General features: G+C 37.8%; 1 protein-coding gene across 4 annotated transcripts in view; it reads left to right on the top strand.

Moving 5' to 3' along the window:
- Window positions 1-20,561, top strand: part of trappc9 (trafficking protein particle complex subunit 9) — a 535,810-nt gene that overhangs the window by 123,479 nt on the left and 391,770 nt on the right. For all 4 annotated transcript variants that reach the window (XM_073043422.1, XM_073043433.1, XM_073043451.1 and 1 more), the window contains one exon: window positions 15,023-15,186. In XM_073043422.1, the coding sequence (XP_072899523.1) occupies window positions 15,023-15,186 (164 nt within the window). The remainder of the gene's footprint in view (window positions 1-15,022; window positions 15,187-20,561) is intronic.

The raw sequence follows: 20,561 nt of genomic DNA, 5'->3' as shown, positions 1-20,561 counted from the left end.
CTCAAGAGAGAACTTGTAGAATGTCTAAGGGATGGCTTTTTAGAACAGCTTGTTGTTGAGCCCACTAGGGGATCAGCTGTGCTGGATTGGGTGTTGTGCAATGATCTGGAGGTGATAAGAGAGCTTACAGTTAAGGACCTCTTAGGGAACAGAGATAACAATATGATCGAGTTCACTTTGAAAGTTGAGAAGGAGAATTTAAATTCCAATGTGTTGGTATTTCAGTGCAATAAAGGAAATTACAATGGCATGAGAGGGGAACTGGCTAAAGTTGGCTGGAAGGGGACACTAGTAGGAAGACAGCAGAGCAGCAATGACTGGAGTTTCTGTGAAAAATGAGGAAACTACAAGACAGATATATTCCAAATAAGAAGAAATTTTCGAATGGAAGAAGAACACTACTGTGGTTGACAAGTGAAATCGGAGGCAAAGTAAAAGCAAAAGAGAGGGCATACAAGGAAGCCAAAGCTTGTGGGAAGATAGAGGATTGGGAAGCTTTAAAAAAAAAAAAATTGCAGAAGGAAACTAAGAAAGGACTCTTCACAGTGGAAGACATCTAAAATATATCGGACATTCAAGAGTGTCAGGGAAATGAAGTTTGTGCAATGAAATTCACAACTGAGAAGGTGCTCAAGAAGCTTAATGGTCTGAGGATGGATAAATCTCTGGACCTGAGGGAATGCACTCTGGGGTTCTGAAGGAAGTAGCTGGAGAGATTGCGGAGGCATTAACAATGATCTTTTAATAACCGATAGATTCTGGCATTGTGTCGGATGACTGGAAAAGCAAATGTTACTCCACTGTTTAAGAAGGGTGGGAGGCAGCAGAAAGGAAACTACTGACTTGTTAGTCTGATGCCAGTGGTTGGGAAGTTGTTGGAATCGATTGTTAGGGTTGAGGTTACTGAGTACCTGGAGGCACATGACAAGATAGGCCAAAGCCAGCATGGTTTCCTGAAAGGAAAATCCTGTCTGATTAATCTACTGCAATTTTTTGAAGAAATTACAAGCAGGGTAGACAAAGGAGATGCAGTGGATGTGGTGTACTTGGATTTTCAGAAGGCCTTTGACAAGGTGTTGCACATGAGGCTGCTTAACAAGATAAGAGCCCATGGAACTACAGGGAAGTTACTGGCATGGGTAGAGCATTGGTTGATCGGCAGAAAATAAAGAGTAGGAATAAAGGGATCCTATTCTGGCTGGCTGCTGGTTACCAGTGGATTTCCACAGGGGTTGGTGTTTGGACCGCTACTTTTTACGATGTATGTCAATGATTTGGACTATGGGATTTGTGGCTAAATTTGCTGATGATACAAAGATAGGTTGAGAAGCAGGTATTTCTGAGGAAACAGAGAGACTTAGATAGTTTAGGGGAATGGGCAAAGAAGTGGCAAATAAAATAGAATGTTGGAAAGAGTATGGTCATGCACTTCGGTGAAAGAAATAAATGGGCAGGCTATTATTTGGATGGGGAGAGAATTCAAAGTGCACAGTTGCAAAGGGACTTGGGAGTCCTTGTGCTGGATACCCTAAAGGTTAACCTCAAGGTTGAGTCGGTGGTGAAGAAGGCGAATGCAATGTTGGCATTCATTTCTAGAGGTATAGAATAAAAGAGCAGGGATGAGGTTCTCTAAGGTACTCGTGTGTAGTTTTGGGCTCCTTATTTTAGAAGGGATATATATGTGGCCCCCGTTTTTTTGAAAGTTCGCTTTACGACAGCTTGACAGTACGAAAGACCTACATTAGTACCTGTTTTCGCTAACCAAAGAGGATTTTTGCTTTTATGAAAAAAAGATGCCTGCTTTATACATATGTTTACCCTGAGAAAGACTACAATGACCGTGAAGCCTTGTGCGGGCAGTTGTTTGCGCATGTGTGTATGTGCGTGCGCATGTACGTGCCGATTTTTTCCCCCCCTCCTAATTGATTTTGGCTCACCGTCTTCCCGAGTTTGATAACATACAATATTTCTACATTATGTACGGTCTATATTTATGATATCATTCCTGCTTTTACCAGATGTTAGTGTAATTTTAGGTTTTGTGTGTTATTTTGTTTGATTTGGTAGGTTATTTTTTGGGCCTGGGAACGCTCAAAAATTTTTCCCATATAAATTAATGGTAATTGCTTCTTCGATTTACAACATTTCGGTTTACAAACGGTTTCATAGGAATGCTGTGCCTTCGAATAGCGGGGAAAACCTGCTACTGACTTTGGAGAGGGTTCAGAGAGGATTCACGAGATGGTAGCTCTTGAGCTGTATTCCCTGGAGTTCAGGAGAATGAGGGGGGAACTCATTGAAACATTCGGAATGTTAAAAGGCTTGAACAGATTAGATATGACAAATATCCCATGGTAGGGGAGTCTAGGATAAGAGAGCATGACTTCAGGATTAAAGGACATCAACTTAGAACAGAGATATGGAGAAATTACTTTAGTCAGCGAGTGGTAAATCTGTGGAATTTGTGGCCGTGAGTGGCTGTGGAGGCCAAGTCATTGGGTGTATTTAAAGCAGAGATAGATAGTTTCTTGATTAACCAGGACTTGAAGGGATTGGGGAGAAAGCAGGGAATTGGGAATGACTGGAAGAATTGGATCAGTCCAGGATTGAGCAGACTCAATGGGCTGAATGGCCTACTTCTGCTCCTAAATTTTGTGGTCTTGTGGCTGCAGAGATTAGAGGGTTTCACTGAACTCCTGTTGAAGGCAAGATTTAAACTTAAGGCTAGCCAACCCTGGAAGAGATTTCGTAGTGTAGTAATCCAATCACAAAAGGAGAGAAAAATCTGCAGATGCTGGAAATCCAAGCCCCACACAGAAAATGCTGGAGGAAGTCAGCAGGCCAGGCAGCACTTATGGAGAAGAGCCCTGCCAAAAGGTCTTGGCCTGAAATGTAAACTCTTCTCATTGCCATAGATGCTGCCTGGCCTGCTGAGTTTCTCCAGCCTTTTGTGTGTGTTACCGGCATCATTCTCCAACTCTTTCTATGCTGCATCGACAGCTGCATTGATGCTGCTTCCTGCACCCAAGCTGAGCTCATCAACTTCAGCTTTGCCTCTAATTTCCACCATGTCCTAAAATTTACCTGGTTTATTTCCAACACCTCCCTCCCTTTTCTAGATCTCTCTGTCTCAGTCTCTGGAGACAATTTATCTAGTGATATCATTTACAAGCCCATTGATTCTCACAGCTCGCTGGACTGTACCTCTTCCCACCCTGTCACTTGAAAATCGCTATTCCATTCTCTCAGTTCCATCGCCTTAGCCTCGTCTGCTCTTAGAATGAGGCTTTTCATTTCAGAACAAATGAAATGTCTTCTTTCTTCAAAGAAAAGGTTTTTCCTTCCTCTACCAGCAATGCTGCCCTCACCCACATCTCTTCCATTTCACACATATCTGCCCTCACCCTTTCTTCTGTCACTGCACCAGGGATAGGGTTCCTCACTACCACCTAGTAGCCTCTGCATCAGTGATTCTTGGTAACATACGTTATCTCCAATGGGATTTCCCCACCAAGCATATCTTTCCTCCCCCCTGCCCCCCCAACTTTCCACTTTCCGCAGGGATTACTCCCTGCACAACTCCTTTATCCATTCAATTAAACTTGAACTTAACAAAATGTCTCTATTCCTGGCAACATGACTACAAATCTGCTCTGTACCCACTTTGGTGTTATATCCTTCTGATAATATGACCTGCACTATGCACAGTAGATATGCATAATCTGTCATAAAAGTGTCACATCTGTCCCGACACCATCTTCCTCACGGCCATTCAGGGCCCCAAATAGTCCTTCCAGGTGAGGAGACATTTCACCTGTGAGTCTGTTGGGTCATCTACAGTATCCGGAGCTCCTGGTGTGGCCTCCTGTATATCGGTGAGACCTGACTTAGATTTCAAGAGCGCTTTGCCACAGACCTATGCTCTTTCCGCCAGAAAAAATCTGATCTCCTGATGGGCAGCCATTTCAATTTTACTTCTCATTTCCATTTTGACATGTCAGTCTGTGGCCTCCTCTACTGTCGCAATGAGGCCACAGTCAGGTTGGAGGAGCAACACCTTAGATTCCATCTGGGTAGCCTCCAATCTGAAGGCTTGTACATCGATTTCTCAAACTCCTCGTAATTGGCCCCCCCTTCCCTTCATCATTCCCCATTCCTGTTTCCCCCTCTGACCTATCTCCTTACCTGCCCATCAACTCCTCCCCATTCCCCTACTTCCATAGTCGCCTGTTCTCTCCAGTAAGGTTCCCGCTTCCCCAGCCTCCTTTATCTCTTTTACCTAGCCCTTTACATCATTCCCCTCTCCTGGTTTCACATATTATCCACTACCTTGTACTACTTCCTCTCCTTCTTGATGTAACTTCTCATCTTTTTTTTCCAATCCTGATGAAAGGTCATGGCCTGAAACATCAACTGTTTATTCTTTTACACAAATGCTGCCTGGCCTGCTGAGTTCCTCCAGCATTTTCTGTGTGGTGCTTGGGGCATTATGTTCAGTCTGGTTGCCTCATTATAGGAAGGATGTGGAAGCTTTAGCAAAGGAGACTTACCATGATGCTGCTTTGATTAGAGAGCATGCCTTATGAGGTAGGTTGAGCAAGCTAGGACTTTTCTGTTTGGAGTGAAGGAGGATGAGAGGTAACAAGAGAGGTGTAAAGGATAAGAGACATAGATCGAGTGGATAGCTAGGCACTATTTTTCTCGGGATAGAGATGGTTTTCACGAAGGTGTATAGTATTGAGGCGATTAGAGGAAAATAAAGGGAGGTGGATGTCAGAAGTTTTTTTTTAAATGGTGTCATGGGTGCATGGAATAATTTAAGATGGTGTCAGTGGAACACAAAACTGCTAACTACTCTATTAATCACCCCGTTTCTGATAAAAGATCGCTGCTATCAATAACCTGTAATTTCCCTTTTGGAGTTGAGCTTTTGTACTGACTGTATGATCTGGCATTTTTTGTGGTGTGAATTGAAGTCTCAAAGGTGCAGGACTTTTGAGCTGTGGTGTGAATGGGCTGAATCTAGGTGGCAGGACCCGAGAGCGAGGAACGGGCCATATTTGGCTTTTGCTCAAGTGGACTTGGAGTGAATTTAAAGCATCAGAACTGAGGTGCAGCAGAAGTGGGGCGGCATGGCCCGGGCCCGAGAGCAAGGTACAAGCTGATGTTTAACTGATATAAGCGCTGGGCCAGATTGGAAAGGTTAGGGTGTTGGGGACGGAGGCAAAGAACATGCTGGTGTTCAGTTAGCTGCTCTAAGGTTTCTTCATCTCTGTGCTGAACTAAGGCTGTGGTCTGTGAACTCACTTTCATTAACTTTAGTTCTGAATGTTATTTGTTTACTTTTTGTTATTTGCATGATTTTTTTGCACATTGTATGTTTGCTTTTTTAAATGGTTTCTATTGGGTTTCTTTGTTTTGTGGCTGCCTGTAAAGCGATAAATCTCAAGGTTGTATATAGTATACATACTTTAATAATAAATGTTTTTCGAATGTCCTACAAGGGATGGCGGTAGAGGTAGGTACATTAGGGACATTTAAGAAACGCTTACATTGGCAGACAGATGATGGAAAATGACAGATTATTTAGGGGGAAGGGGTTAGATTGATCTAGAATTAGTTTTAATAAATTACCGTAGTACAGTATTGTGGATCAAAAGGTCTGCACGGTGATGTTGTGTTCTATAATGTAAAATGAGCTATCATTTAAATATCATTGCTGACGTTATTTATCCAAAGTTATTTCCGTCAGAACATTCATTATGCACCAGTACAAGATACTTTCAGCAAAATGTGAGCGTGTAATTGGAGATAAAAAGGTTGGTAGTTAGTTGTGTGGTTGACAGAGTAAAAGAGAAATGGAAGCTCTTAATGGAATGGACAAGTAGCATTCTACAAAACTAAACTGAAGTTCAATTATAGCTGTTCTTCCACAGCTTATGGCAGAGGCTCTAATCCTGTGATATTTCATGTCAGAAATTCTGCCATGAACAGAATTCCCAGTTGGTAGTACAAGCCTGCTCCCCTACTGCAGCCAGCAAATCGATTCCATTGGTCTCCCAAATGCTAGTTTGGCTGTATAGGCATTAGACAGACATGTAAACTGGGGAAGATGTGCTGTTGCAGATTACATAAGAGATATCTTAACTTTGTGTTTTCAAGCACCTAATTTAAAAGAAAAGCATGCTATTTGAGTTGGCAAAACAATGGCTCATATAACAGAACTTAGAAGTGACATAACCAGGGAAATAGTCTCTTTGGTTTACTTTGAATGTGGTTCTTTAAACTGTAGTGCAGCACTTGTAAATGTAATTACATAAGAAAATGTAATTTAAAATATTATCATTACCTAGGGACAATGTGCTAAGGAAAAATGGAGCTATTGTTTGCGGACAAGTAATTGAAAAGTCACATGTATAAGCTGTAAGAAGTTAGTTGATGAGTAGAATTGCAAATCAGGACTTGAGTTTTTGTTAGATTAGTGTTTTTTGAAAATTAGGAAGAGGTATAAGACAAAGAATAAAACTAATTTAGCATGTAGATCATTTAATATTCTTGAGAGAATATCAGTAGCACTTGTGGTGTTAGATAGTATGTACCTGTTCCTTTGTTGTTAAATAGTGAGCATTAGTGATTTATGATGTACCTGATCTGAGTATCCTGAAATGGAAGATTTGTGAGGAAAAAATATTACCAGCTTGAGTAGGAAAAAAAAATGTAGTTATTTATATTTGCTAATCATTTTGTCTCAGATGTGTAATGTATACTTCAAAAAATTTATTTTATTTTGTTAATTTGGTTGAAAAATCAATATAACGCAACTGATGAATGAAAACATATTGAGGTTAATTTATGTTGAGTAATTATACATTGAAGGCTGGGATCTGGAAGTTTACAAGGACTTGGAAGTTTGACTTATGTTTGGCAGCAGAAATTGCAGCCACAAGTTAGTTTATGTTTCTCCTAATTAACAGCAAAAAATTGAAGGATAAAAGGTTAATATTGTTGCAACAATTATTCTTCAGTTAAAATTTCTAAATCATTGATCACTGTCAGCTGTTGAAATGCTACAGACGATCTGCAGGTTCCATTAAATTATTATATTGTGTGAATTTTTCTCCTTTTTTGTGTCTGTTAATAATTATAGCAAAAAAATCTTCTTTTCCCTTTAAGTAAAATCTGATTTACAATTTATCCCAATTATATTTTACTCCAATTTTAACTCCAATTATATTTCATTTTTCGTATAAAAATGCTAAGCATGAATATGGTTTACAGAAGACATGCACAAACTTTTTACAAAAGAATCAGTGTGCCCCTGTGTTATAAATGCTGGACTTATGGTCACTCCGAATATATGAATGAGCTTGCATTATATTAAATTCAATAGTCCATTGCCTACGTTTATTATTATGGACAGCAGAACTGGTTTCTTCTTTTCAACTTTAGTAATTGTTCTTTCAAGTCAGTCTTAGGTGCTTCTGATGTCATTCATAACGGTACTGTGGAGGTATGGTTACCACATTGTGATTTTTGTATAGTTTTAAAATTGTGGGCAATATCAACTTATAAACATCTGTAAATATGGAACGTGTTTCTTCTGGGGACCATTGTCAGCCTAAAATGTAAAAAGCATCTCAAGCAGCATTTGTAGGGAGAGAAACTGAGCTCTGAGTTCTGCCTGTTGAGAATTAGGAAAGATTCTTGCTTTTGAGTAGAACTGGAGAACTGTATCCTTTGTGTAGAATTGCCACTGATAGGTATTAACACATAGATTATTAATCAGTTTGGTAATTGTCAGCTCCTAAGAAATGTGTATCATTAGCAACAATTTAAATTAATATCTTGAAATTTGATTGTTTTGTGGTGTTTTACACCACATCATGAATTATAATCTTTCTGTTGATTTAACATTTAGATCCTAAACGAACTGTGATTCTACTCATTACTCAGTTCTACACCAGGCTAGAGCTCTTTGTTTGAGCCATTGGTTCATTGAAACATTTCAACATGTTGATTTCAAAAGCATGGCCCGACTTGATTTTTTTTTACCATTTTTGATTTTTTTAATGCAATTTAAACAATTAAATCTTAGGATTTTGTCATCATTATCTTGGAAAATCAAGTGTTTAATTTCTTCCAGTTATATTGTATTATTGTACAAATCCTAGTAAGCATTTTACTTTAAAAAATCTGGCAGAAAATTGGAAATGTATAAAATGTTTTGCCAAGTTTAGGCTGTAGAGAACACATTTAAATACCGTACTTGTTCCTTTATTTGCATCATTCGAACATTATCCCTATGTAGGAATATTCTAGTTTTTGCTCCAGAGGTACTTCTCATTAGTGAAACTTGTTCATCCTCAACTTAATAATTGCAAAAAAAATTATCAGTTGAGCTTTGCAGTCATTCTGAAAGATAAAATTAACAGGATTTGGTACCAACATCGACTATAAATGGATTTGGAAAGTAATGTCATGCTTCTGCTTTTTCTAATGATGATGGTTAAGCTCTTGAATGTAATTATCATCAGTTATTGATTATCTTCATAAAATTACAAATGGAAGTGGAATCAATTATGCTCCTGAAATCAAAGTATTAAATCTGACATTGTTCTGGTGAAGGGTCATTGACCTGAGTTATTGTCTCTGGTTCTCGATCCATAGATGCTCTCTGACTTAATGAATGCAGCATCTCCAGCATTTTGTATATTTTAATAGAAAAAGTTAAAGCATCATTTGTGGGGTTGTTATACTATACCCCCAGAGGGAGCTGTTAACTAACAAATGAAGGTCAGTAAACTAATAATAATCTAGAAAAGATCAGAAATATTTAAATATTCTTGTAGAATTATATCTGACAAGAGAAGTGAAATTCTTTTTTTTGTAATTTATTTTTTATTGAAGTTCATCATCAAACAAACATTTCCATAAGATGTATTTCAGACATTGTACATATATATCATATAATCATATATGTCACAAATCTCCACATAGTATTTATCTGAGGTATACACATAGAAAAGAGTGGAGAGAAAAAACAAGCAAAAGGAAAAAAACTATGTTCAAGTAGGGAGTGATTTTTTTCACAACATATTCATTGATTTGTAAGAATAAAATCAGGCCTATGAGGCATTATGTGGTTAAACCATTTTTCCCAGTATGAATCAAATTGTTCCAGCTTATGATTAACAGATGCTGTTATCTTCTCCATTTTGTAAATGTCCATTGTAATTTCCATCCATGCATTTATAGTTGGGCTCTCCTGTGATTACCATTTCCTAGTAAGAGTCTTTTTACCAGCCACCAACAGTATATTCATTAAATATTTATCTCTTTTCAACCATTCTTGAGGTATATATCCAAAATATATGGTCTTACTCTCTAAGGGTATTTCACATTTAAAGATGTCTTGTAGGGCATTGTGTATCCCCCTCCAATAGTCTTTGATAACAGGGCAGTCCCAAAAATATAATAATGATTTGCATTTTGATTTCCACAATTTCTCCAGCAAACAGGGAGGTTATTATCATAATGGGATTTCTGAGAGGGTGTAATAAAATATCTTATCAAATTTTTCCATCCAAACTCCCTCCATTTCTGTGAACTGGTACACTTCCATTGATACCTCCATATTATTGTCCATTCTTCCTCAGATATAATTATCCCCCCCTTCCTTCTCCCACTTTGTTTTAATGTATGAAGTCGAATGTGTTTTTAGATTTGACAACCCCTTATACATGCTTGAAATGATTCTACTACCGTTATCTGAATTATATGCTTTTCTAAATAGCTCTATCAAGCATGTACTTTCCTTGGTTACATTTTTAAGCGTCTTATTAACATATTGTCGCATCTGTAAATACCGATAAAAATCTTGTTTTTCTGATAAGTGTTTCTCTTTAAGCATTTCAAAACTGAACAGTGTTCCTTCTTTCATTATGTTGCAAAGAACTGTTATTCCTTTAGCTGTCCAGTCCTTATATCTAGCATCCAGTTTATTTGGTGTAAAATCCAAGTCATATGCACACCATTTAAGAATTGCAATATTTCCCTCTAGGTTATTTTTTTTATAGTAGTTTTCCATATTTTAAGAGTCAGTTTCACCCATGGGTTATCAATAGTATTTATGTACCTTTGCAGATTGTTATCAGCCAGAATTGCTTGTATGGGGTTGGGAAGTACCTGCTCCTCAATGTTTTTCCATTGAGCATCATATGATGGGTTGCACCAACATTTCACAGCTCTCAACTGTGCTGCAAAATAATAATCTCTAAGAGAAGGTAGGCCCCATCCCCCCTTTTCCTTTGCTAATTGCAAAGCTTTGAGATGAACTCTAGGCCTTTTACCCTGCCAAATACACATTGATAACATCTTGTTCCATTCATTGAATTGATTTTGATTAATCTCTATTGGTAGGGTCTGAAAGAGATATAACAGTCTGGGCAGTATATTCATTTTAATAGACTCAATCTTTGAACTGAGACTGAAAAAAGGAATCAGGTTCCATCTTGCCATATCTTCTTTGATTTTTTTATATAAAGGCTGATAATTATATTCTGATAATTTTGCCAAATCTTTTGGCATAATGATGCCCAAATATTTGAAAGACACTGTTTGCCATGCCCAGGGATATCTACTTTCAATTTCTCTTGGTGGGCTATAGTAATATGAAAGTAATTGTGTTTTATCTATGTTGATCTTGTATCCTGATAATTGATGATATTGTTCAAAGGATTGCATCAATTTAGGTGAAGAGTATGTTGGTTGCCTTAGATAGATCAAAATGTCATCTGCGTAACAAGCCAATTTATGCTCTGTCCCTTTAATAGTAATTCCCCTGATATCTTCATCTTGTTTGATGGTATTGAGCTAATGGTTTCAGATATAACGCAGAGTAGCAGTGACCATGCACAACCCTGACTCGTGCCCCTTTCTAGGGTAAGACTATTTGATAAATATCCATTGATTTTAATCCTAGCAGTAGGATTGTCATATAGAGTCTGTATAGTTTTAATAATTGTGTCTTGGAAACCAAATCTATGTAAAACTCTGTAAAGAAAATTTCAATTAACTAAATCAAATGCCTTTTCAGTGTCCACGCTTATCACTATTGCTTCGATTTTATTTTTTTGTTTCTGATCCATAATGTGAAGTGTCCTTCGTATATTGTCTTGTGTTTAGCGTTTTTGTATAAAACCTGTCTAATTGTTACGTATCAGTATGGGTAGAAACTCCTCTTAATCGATTGGCCATGATGGAGGTAAATAATCTATAATCTACATTAAGAACGGATATTGGTCTAAATGACCCACATTCCATTTTATCCTTGCCTTCTTTCGGTATAGCTGAGATCATCGCTTCCTTCCAACTGGAGCCCAGTTCAGTGTGGGGAGTGAAACAGGAATTAACTCATTTTTAAATTCTTTATACCACTCTGCCGTATACCCATCTGATCCTGGTGACTTGCTTCATTTCAGCCTACTAATTGCAGCTTTTAATTCAACTTCAGTTATGTCAGCAGTCATCGTTCTAATTTGTTCTTCGCTTAAAGTGGGTAACCCTAGAGAATTCAGGAAGGTGTCAATTTGGGTTATGCTTCCCCCTGGAACTTCGGAATATAGAGTTTTGTAAAATACTTCAAAAGCTTCTTGAATTTCACTGAGCTTATTTTTTTTAAATCATTTTTGTTCTTGGGCCCCTAATTCTATGAATTGTATTTTCTGCTATTTTTTTCGGTTTCCACACCAGTATTTTCATAGACTTTGATCCACTTTCATAATGTCTCTGTTTCAGAAACATTAAATTTTTTCTGATTTTTTGCATAGCCAAATTATTAATTTCATTCCTAATTTTTAAAATTTCCCCTAATGTATCTCATGCCAAATTCAATTTGTTTTTTCTCTAGTTCCTTCAGCCTATTTTGTAATTCCTCTAATGTTTTATTCCTTATTTTTTTCTTATATGAAGATATCGCTGTAATTTTCCCTCTTAAGACAGCCTTCAGAGTATCCCATAAAATGGGAGGTGAAACCTCTCCATTATCATTAAATTCTAAGTAGAGACCAATTTCTTTTTTAATTTGTTCCTTAAAGTACAGACTTGAATTTAGTTTCCAAATAGTATTCTTTGGTTGTAGGTCAAAATCAACAGATAAATATATAGGTGCATGGTCACTTACATCTGTTGTCCCAATTCCACAGGTGTTTATTTTGTATGTATTTTCCAAATGTTAAGAAATAGTCTATTCTTGTATGTACAGGTTGGGGAGCAGAATAATGAGTGTAATCCCTTCTGTCGGGGAAAAGGTCCCTCCATATATCAATTAAACCTTCATCCTCAAAAAGTGTATTAACTTTCTTATGTAAGGATTTTGTTTCATAGGTTTTTCTATTGGAAGAGTCTAAGTTTGGTTGTAATTGTAAATTTAAGTCTCCCCCACATATCAGGAGACCTTCTGTTTCCATTACCATAATATCAGTAATTTTCCGAAAGAAACCAATATCACTTCCCGGGGGTGCGTATATATTCAACAGAGTAACTGAATTTCCGTCTATATTCCCCCTTACCAGAATATATCTGCCCTCTTTATCTCCCATTTCGAATACTTTTTCAAAGTTTAGCTTACTTGAGATAAGAATAGCAACTCCTCTCCCATGTCCTGATTTATATGAGGAGAAAAACGAATTAGTGAAGCCCATTCTCTTTAGTTTTCTATGCTTATTATCACTTAAATAAGATTCCTGTAAATATACTACATGGGCTTGTTCTTTTTTTCATTTTGGATAAAATTCTATTACGTTTGATTGGATTTAATAGCCCATTGACATTAAAAGTAATGAATTTTACTTTGTCCTTAGCCATCTGTATTTATCTGTCAATGTACCATTGAAATTAGCAGAATAAAACTTAAACAATCTACTCCCTGAACAAATAAGAACCAAGAAACGCAAATAATAACAAAACTGGCAACGAATGTGTGATTCCAGGGCTGAGGTCTCTAGTAGATGACTCTGTGTTGAGCTAGAGGAAATGTCTAGCTGTGGGGGGTAACCCCTTCTACTTGTGAGTTGAGGACCCCCATTGCAGTATTCATGAAAGTCAGTGAACAAATCCATTACACAGAAGAGATTTCCCTGTGTACTTCTATATATATACACACATATATGCGCACACACCCACACACACACATATATACATATATTACATACATACACATACATGCACATATATATTCTCATTTTGGTGGGGAAAAAGGAGTAAGTGAGCGAATAAAGAATAAGAACTAAGTAATATAAAATCCACATTATAATAAGTATTTCTGGAGATAGGTATATCACCGTCTACTTTTGCTTCTGTTTAGCTTCTCAACATTTTTAAAGTTAGCCAAATCTTATGGCTCTTCTGCAGGGGGTGAGGGCTGCCTTTGGAAAACTCCCAGTCTCTTCCTGATATACTTATCTCAGCTTCCTCCCATCTCCTGCCTTCTCGATTCTTGCACTATTTCCCAAGCGGAGCAGGATAATTCCTCTACCAGGCTTTCCCTCAGTTTGATCACGCTGACGGGCAACCCTCTGGCCTTCATGTCTGTAATCGCCTCTTCCACAGTTTGATACAGTTGGATCCCATCTTGATAAAACACTCGAAGTTTAGCAGGGTACGGAGTTTGGAATCTAATCCTTTCTTGTTTTAGTATTCGCTTTACTTCAGAGTATTCTTTACATTTCTGCAGGACCGCAGTGGGGGGGGGGGGTAATCTTGGTTGAAATATATTAATTTATCATCTAAAAGCGCCCTTTTCTTACCCCAGGCCTTTCGTAGAATCTCCGCCTTGGTACTGTATCAAAGGAATTTAATTATTATTGAGTGTGGCTTATGTGCTCTATCTCGGGCAGGCTTCGGAACGAGCGCACGATGTGCTCTCTCAATTTCCAGCTCCATAGTTGAGGGAAGCTCCAGTGCGTCTCGCAGCAACTTTCCAACAAACTCCATCATAGACAAGCCCTCCGCTCCTTCAGGAACGTTGTATATTCTGATATTTTTCTGCCGTGATTTTCCCTCCAGGTGAAGCAGTTTACCTTCTTGTTGATTTAATATTTTTATCGTCTTACTTAGTATCCGTTCCACATTTTGAACGCAATCTTCCACCTTCTCAATTCGAGTCTCTGCCACCGCTATTTTTTGATTGACGTTGGCGAGCTCTGACTTAATATCATGTAGCTGCTGTTTTATATCTTTCTGGAACTCCCTTATCTTTTTCAAAATTGCGATCATATTTGTCGTTTTGCCTGAACGAGGCCCAGCGTCTGCCTCGCTAGCACGCGGTCAGGTAGGAGAGCTGCTCGCTGCACTCCTCTTGGCCGCAGGCTCCGCAGTGTCACTTTTTTTATTTCCATTCTTTTTGCCCATTCTTGCCCCTCTTATCAGTTCAAATACTTTCGAAAAATACCATATTTGATGGGTTAATGGGGCTTAATACGCGTTTTTCTGGAGGAGCTAGTGACTTAAGCTGCCATTCTCAACGATGATGTCACTGGAACCCAGAAGTGAAATTCTAAAAATATTAATCAAGTATAGTCTTACAAAATAAAGTGCTAAGTAATTCAAAGCAGAAGGAGAAAATGCTGGTGGTACATTGGTGGAAAGAGAAAGAAGTTAGCTATTTCAGGCTGATGACCTTTCATCAGAAAGAACCAATTCTGTATAGCACTATAAGGTTATATCTTTGCAAGGAAATTTTTGAAGTATATATTAATCATTACAAATTTACAGCTTCACACCTTGTATTTTTAAGATTATGTTAGTAAGCCAAGGCATGGGATTATTTAAAATTTTCAAGTATTTTGTTACCTAATTTTACCTTCAATAAATTGTAAATTATTGTAGGTCCAATTTATAAGTGGCATTGGAACAAAAATATGGTTCCTTTGCTGTTGCCCAAAGTTGCTACCAATGGTAACATTTTCTTAGAGTGTTACACAAAATTTATAGAGTACTAATACCAGCTAATGTTTTAATTTAGATCTGCTCAGACAATGGTGCCATTGTTCGGTGAGGAGATATTTACTAGTGCATCTGCTCAACTCTTTAATGGGGAATTGCAACAGCTGACCATCAAGCTGGAGAATATTGGTACGGAATCTTTGGAAACATTGGAAGTTTCTGCAAAGAACATAAATGACAAAGGTTGGTATTAATCTGTGTTCAGAGAAGAAATGTCTGTTTCCTGTTGTAATATAATGAAACTTTGAAGTCTTAACCCTCCAGTAGTGCTCTTGTTGAGCATCTATTCATAGCCTTAAACTTTGTTTTTGTTTTTGGCATGTAATTAACAAAGAGTTCACTGTTCTAAATTAAGTTTTTTCAAGTTGGAAGTGTTCAAAATGCCCATCCATGCATAATTACAGACTGTACAAACTATAGTTTGTGTGATAAAACATTAAGAAACAAGCTAATATACTGTATGTTTTTGATGCATTTGAGCCACAAGATATTTTGCAGTCCTGCCTAATCTTAATGGGACATATAACCTGCCAATTGCAAATTAATTTTATTTTGTCCAATACAACTTTTACTTGAGTCAGTTTTTTTAAAAGATATTAAACCATTCAAAAGGCCAAAGCCATTAAGCTTGCGCTAACTGCTAGCTTTTCATCTACTCTTAAATTCAACGAGTTTGAGCAAAGCTGTGGCATGCTGCTTAACTTAAGTACTACTTGATGTGTCTGAACAATTAGTTCATTACCATTCTACCTACTTCTATGTTTTATTTCTGAATCATTACTGCCTTGATTTTGAACATTATCTTCTTTGAGTGAAAGCACAAATTCATTCTTCTTACTGTGTTTCTTACAATTTTAAAATCTCTGTGAACCTCTGTTTCTACCCTGTTTGTGTTGGTTTTTGAAGTAGGGAATAAAGGAAAGTAGAAAAGCAATGTTTTATGATTGCCATTATAGAATTTGGTTACTTGGACCAATGCATTACAGCGAAAATTATTCTGTAGCTATTTCTATATTGTTATTGACCAAGACTGAAAATAATATGGTATTGTCAAAAGTTGTAATTGCATCACTAAATGCTGGAGGTAATTGGGGAATTTTGTAATGACACATATGATATGCATTTGAAAAAATTATTTTAGGAAATCTGGGCTAGATTTAATTAGCTGGGTAACCATGTCAATAAGACTTGATTGAAGCCTTTTTTTCTTTTTTTTATGAGTTTCTACGATGTGACAAAACAAAAAAACAGTAAAAAAGGTTTATACAGTGCAAAACTAATTATTCAAATGTACAGTTCATAACAATTAAGAAAAAACACCCATAGCAGAATCATATAAAGTTAGTTACCACCCCACCCTCCCACTACCCAACTCCAAGCTAAACTTACGATATATAAAAAAGTTAATCAGAACTTTTATCACCACAGAGCTATATTTAGAAAAAGAAGGTATATTGCCTACAACCTGAACTATAATATGTTTACACATAAAAAAAAACGTAAATCTTAACCGAAAGAAGCTGGAAGTGAGGGAGATTGACTCCTTTTCAGAAATACCTTGGAGAATTTAACAGCTGTCTTTGTTTACTCCATTGTTCTGTTTTATATGAGCAAGAGCCAAAGAAAAAAACAGGGGTCAGCCTTAAACCTACTGCACCATTCATTAAGATCATGGTCTAATCTCATCTCTGCTTTCAGTTCACTTTTCTCCTTGTTCTCTCCTGTAGTCTAAAAATCTGCATCTCCATCTTGTATGTACTCAATGACTCAATTTCAACAGCTTTCTTTGTTCCAGAATTAGAAACATAGAAAACCTACAGCACAATACAGGCCCTTCGGCCCACTAAGTTGTGCCAAACATGTCCCTACCTTAGAAATTACTAGGCTTACCCATGTACCTATCCAAAAGTCTCTTAAAAGACCCTATCGTGTCTGCCTCCACCACCATTGACGGCAGCCCATTCCCCGTACTCACCACTTTCTGAGTAAAAAACTTATCCTGATATCTCCTCTGTACCTACTTCCAAGCAACTTAAACTTGTGCCCTCTTGTGGCAGCCATTTCTGCCCTGGGAAAAAACCTCTGACTATCCACACAACCAATGCCTCTCATCATCTTATACACCTCTTATCAGGTCACCTCTCATCCTCTGTCGCTCAAAGGAGAAAAGGCAAAGTTCACTCAACGTGTTTTCATAAGGCATGCTACCCAATCCAGGCAACATCCTTGTAAATCTCCTCTGCACCCTTTCTATGGTTTCCACATCCTTCCTGTAGTGAGGCGACTAGAACTGAGCACAGTGGGGTCTGACTAGGGTCCTATGTAGATGCAACATTACCTCTTGGCTCCTAAATTCAATACCACGATTAATGAAGGCCAATACACCGTATGCCTTCTTAATCACAGAGTCAACCTGTGCAACTGCTTTGAGTGTCCTATGGACTCGAACTCCCAGATCCCTCTGATCCTCCACACTGCCAAGAGTCTTACCATTAATTACTATATTCTGCCATCATATTCGACCTACCAAAATGAATCACTTCACACTTATCTGGGTTGAACTCCATCTGTTACTTCTCAGGCCAGTTTTGCATCCTATCAATGTCCCACTGTAACCTCGCTTTATATGTGTTTTTACCCGAGAAGGACTACCATTACTGTGAGGCCTTGTGCAGGCAGTTGTGTGCACATGCGTGTACATGCTGATTTTTTTTCTCTCCAAATCGATTTTGGCTTGCTGTTTTCTCGATTTTGATAAGTGAAACTACACCGTACATACAATATTTCTACTTTATATAGGCTGTATATTTATCATATCATTCCTGCTTTTACTATATGTTAGTGTTATTTTAGGTTTCATGTGTTATTTGGTTTGATTTGGTAGGTTATTTTTTGTGTCTGGGAACGCTCAAAAATTTTTTCCCATATAAATTAATGGTAATTGCTTCTTCGCTTTACGACATTTCGGCTTACAAACGGTTTCATAGGAACGCTCTACATTTGGATAGCGGGGGAAACCTGTACGTTACATCCACTGTTCTTCCTTCATCAATGTGTTTAGTCACATCCACAAAAAATTCAATTAGGTTCGTAAGGTACAACCTGCCCTTGACAAAAGCCAATTAGGACTGAAGATCCTTCAGGAGAAGAATATCTTCCTCCTTACCATCTTTACTGGACAATCCCATATTCTTCATTCATGATACCACCCCATGCCAGCCCCCTCCGCCCCAAGAAACTTGAAATTGATTATTATCATGCAGGTTTTTGGGTGGTACATGTGTTATTCTTGTATCAATTAAATTTAAGTTATTTCTGTTAAATTGACACCTTAATTAAAATAAATCTTATTTTGTTTATAAGAAGCAACAGATCATTTCATAAAAGCTTTTCATGAATGCTTGATTGTGTTTTTGGAGTAATTGAAAAACATATCTTTCATTAACTATTTTGTAGTGAGGTGACTGTTGGCTCAATCTAATGTAGACAAGAAAGCCATTGACTCTGTATATGCTTGACAAATTTCCATAGGATCTACTGCCATTTGATTACAATTAGAAAACTACAAAATGCTCACCAGCAAGAAAAGCTTTATCATCCAAGTCTTATCAATTGTGTATTTTTTTTCTATTTGTATGACATGGACAAGACTGACAAACTTGTACTTAATACTTGCTATTGTGCACAAAGAGTGTGGTGTGGTAATGATTCGTTGCCACATTGAGCTATTGCATTCTGTATGGTAGTATTCTCATGATTGGGTGTGACAGTAGCATTGAAGGTAGCATGAAACTATTACAGCTCTGGGCATTGGAGTTCAGAGTTCGATCCTGACGTCCTCTCTACGTTCCTATGGAATGCATGGGTGTTCCCTTGGTTCTCTGGTTTCCTCCCACAATCTAAGAATGTACCGGGTAGGTTAATTGGCCATAGTAAATTTTCCTGTGATTGTGTTAAGGTTAAATTCAGGTCATCAGGGGGTTGCTGGACAGTGTTGATTGAAGAGCTTGAGGGCCTATTCTGTGGTGTATCTCTAAACAAAACTAAATAAAATTGTGCAAGATAAAGGTAGTTACCATAAAATAAGTGTTTTTTTTGTCCGAGCTGAGGTGTTGACTTCCATTTGTACTTCCTCGGCAACAAAAAAATCTCCTGAGAAACCATGAAAGATGGCAGTAAACAAAAAGCTGGAGAAACTTCAGGGCAGCATCTGATAGAAATAGACAGTTGATAGTTTAGTGAAGACACTTCATCTGAACTGACAAGATATTTTCTGACTGGCATCTTCTGACTATTCCTCCAAATTCCAGCACCTGCAAATTCTTCTATTTCCATGAAAGCTAGGTGTTCTAAATCTGTACGTCCCAGTCTTCTACGCATCTGTTTTGGGACAAAGTCCACCTACAAGTCAGTGGAAAACAAGCAATGAAAGATTTATTTTGGAAGTGAGAAGTCAAAATATACACGACTCCATATTTGTCAAGTAGCTATTTTTCTCGGATCTGAGAGGCAGTGAAATGTATTTGATGCAGATGTATCATATATGGCTGTTGGTCTCATCTTACAGTTTCTAGCAGTGTCTGTAAAAAGTCGGACATATATACATAGCACAGATTGTATTTGTCAAAATGTAGAGGAAAGAGGGTTTGTAAATCAGGCAGGAGCATAGGATGTTGGGAATGGTGAGGGTGAAGTGCTGCTGGATGGGTGTGGGACAGGTAGCAGAGAAGGTGTGCCAGGGCAGGGAATGGTATGGGTGCAGATACTCCCAGCCCTGAGGGACCAGTCAAAATAATTGGATTCTGAACAATTGATCATTACAGAAAGTGTCTCTCATGCTTCCTGCTTCCTCACCTCTCCCTTCCCCTTTTCCAAACCTCCTTTTCTTCTTTTCTTGCCCCCTTCCCAGTCTCAGTTCACAATAGAGACTCGTATCAGAATCAGGTTTATCATCACTCATATATGTCATGAAATATTTTTTGCAGCAGCAGCAGTATAGTGCAATACATAAAATTACTACAGTGCTGTGCAAAAGTCTTGGGGATCCTAGCTAAATATAAAAGCCTGATATTTTTGCACAGTACTGTGTGAATGTGTGTGTATTCTCTAGTATGCCGAAGATTTAAGAGGCATTCCAGAGCAAGGTGTGATCCATGTCCAAGTACTGTGAACTGATATACTCAAAAGTTTAGGACTACCTGTTAAGAGGTATGTGGGATATGCTGTGGTTGGGTGCAGCAAATGCAAAGAATCAGTGGAGGACAGTTTAGTACACAGTTTTTTGCCACAGTGTAATATTATGATGAAATCTTTGTTAAATCCCAATAAATTCTTTACGCAGTGATTGAATATATAAGGTAACAAATGAGAGAAAATCTGCAGTTGCTTGAAATACGAACAACATGCACAAAGTGCTGGAGGAACTCAGCAGGTCAGGCAGCATCTATGAGAAAAAGTACAGTCCAGCATTGTGAGTGTATGTAAGATAACTGTTGATATTAAGTAATTGGAATAACATGGATTGTAATGAAAATAACAAATGATTCTAATGTGTGGGA

Source organism: Hemitrygon akajei, chromosome 1, assembly GCF_048418815.1.
Source record: "Hemitrygon akajei chromosome 1, sHemAka1.3, whole genome shotgun sequence".
NCBI classification, from domain to species: Eukaryota; Metazoa; Chordata; class Chondrichthyes; order Myliobatiformes; family Dasyatidae; genus Hemitrygon; species Hemitrygon akajei.
Note: the sequence above shows the minus strand (reverse complement) of the source record. Positions and strands in the feature narration are given on the sequence as shown.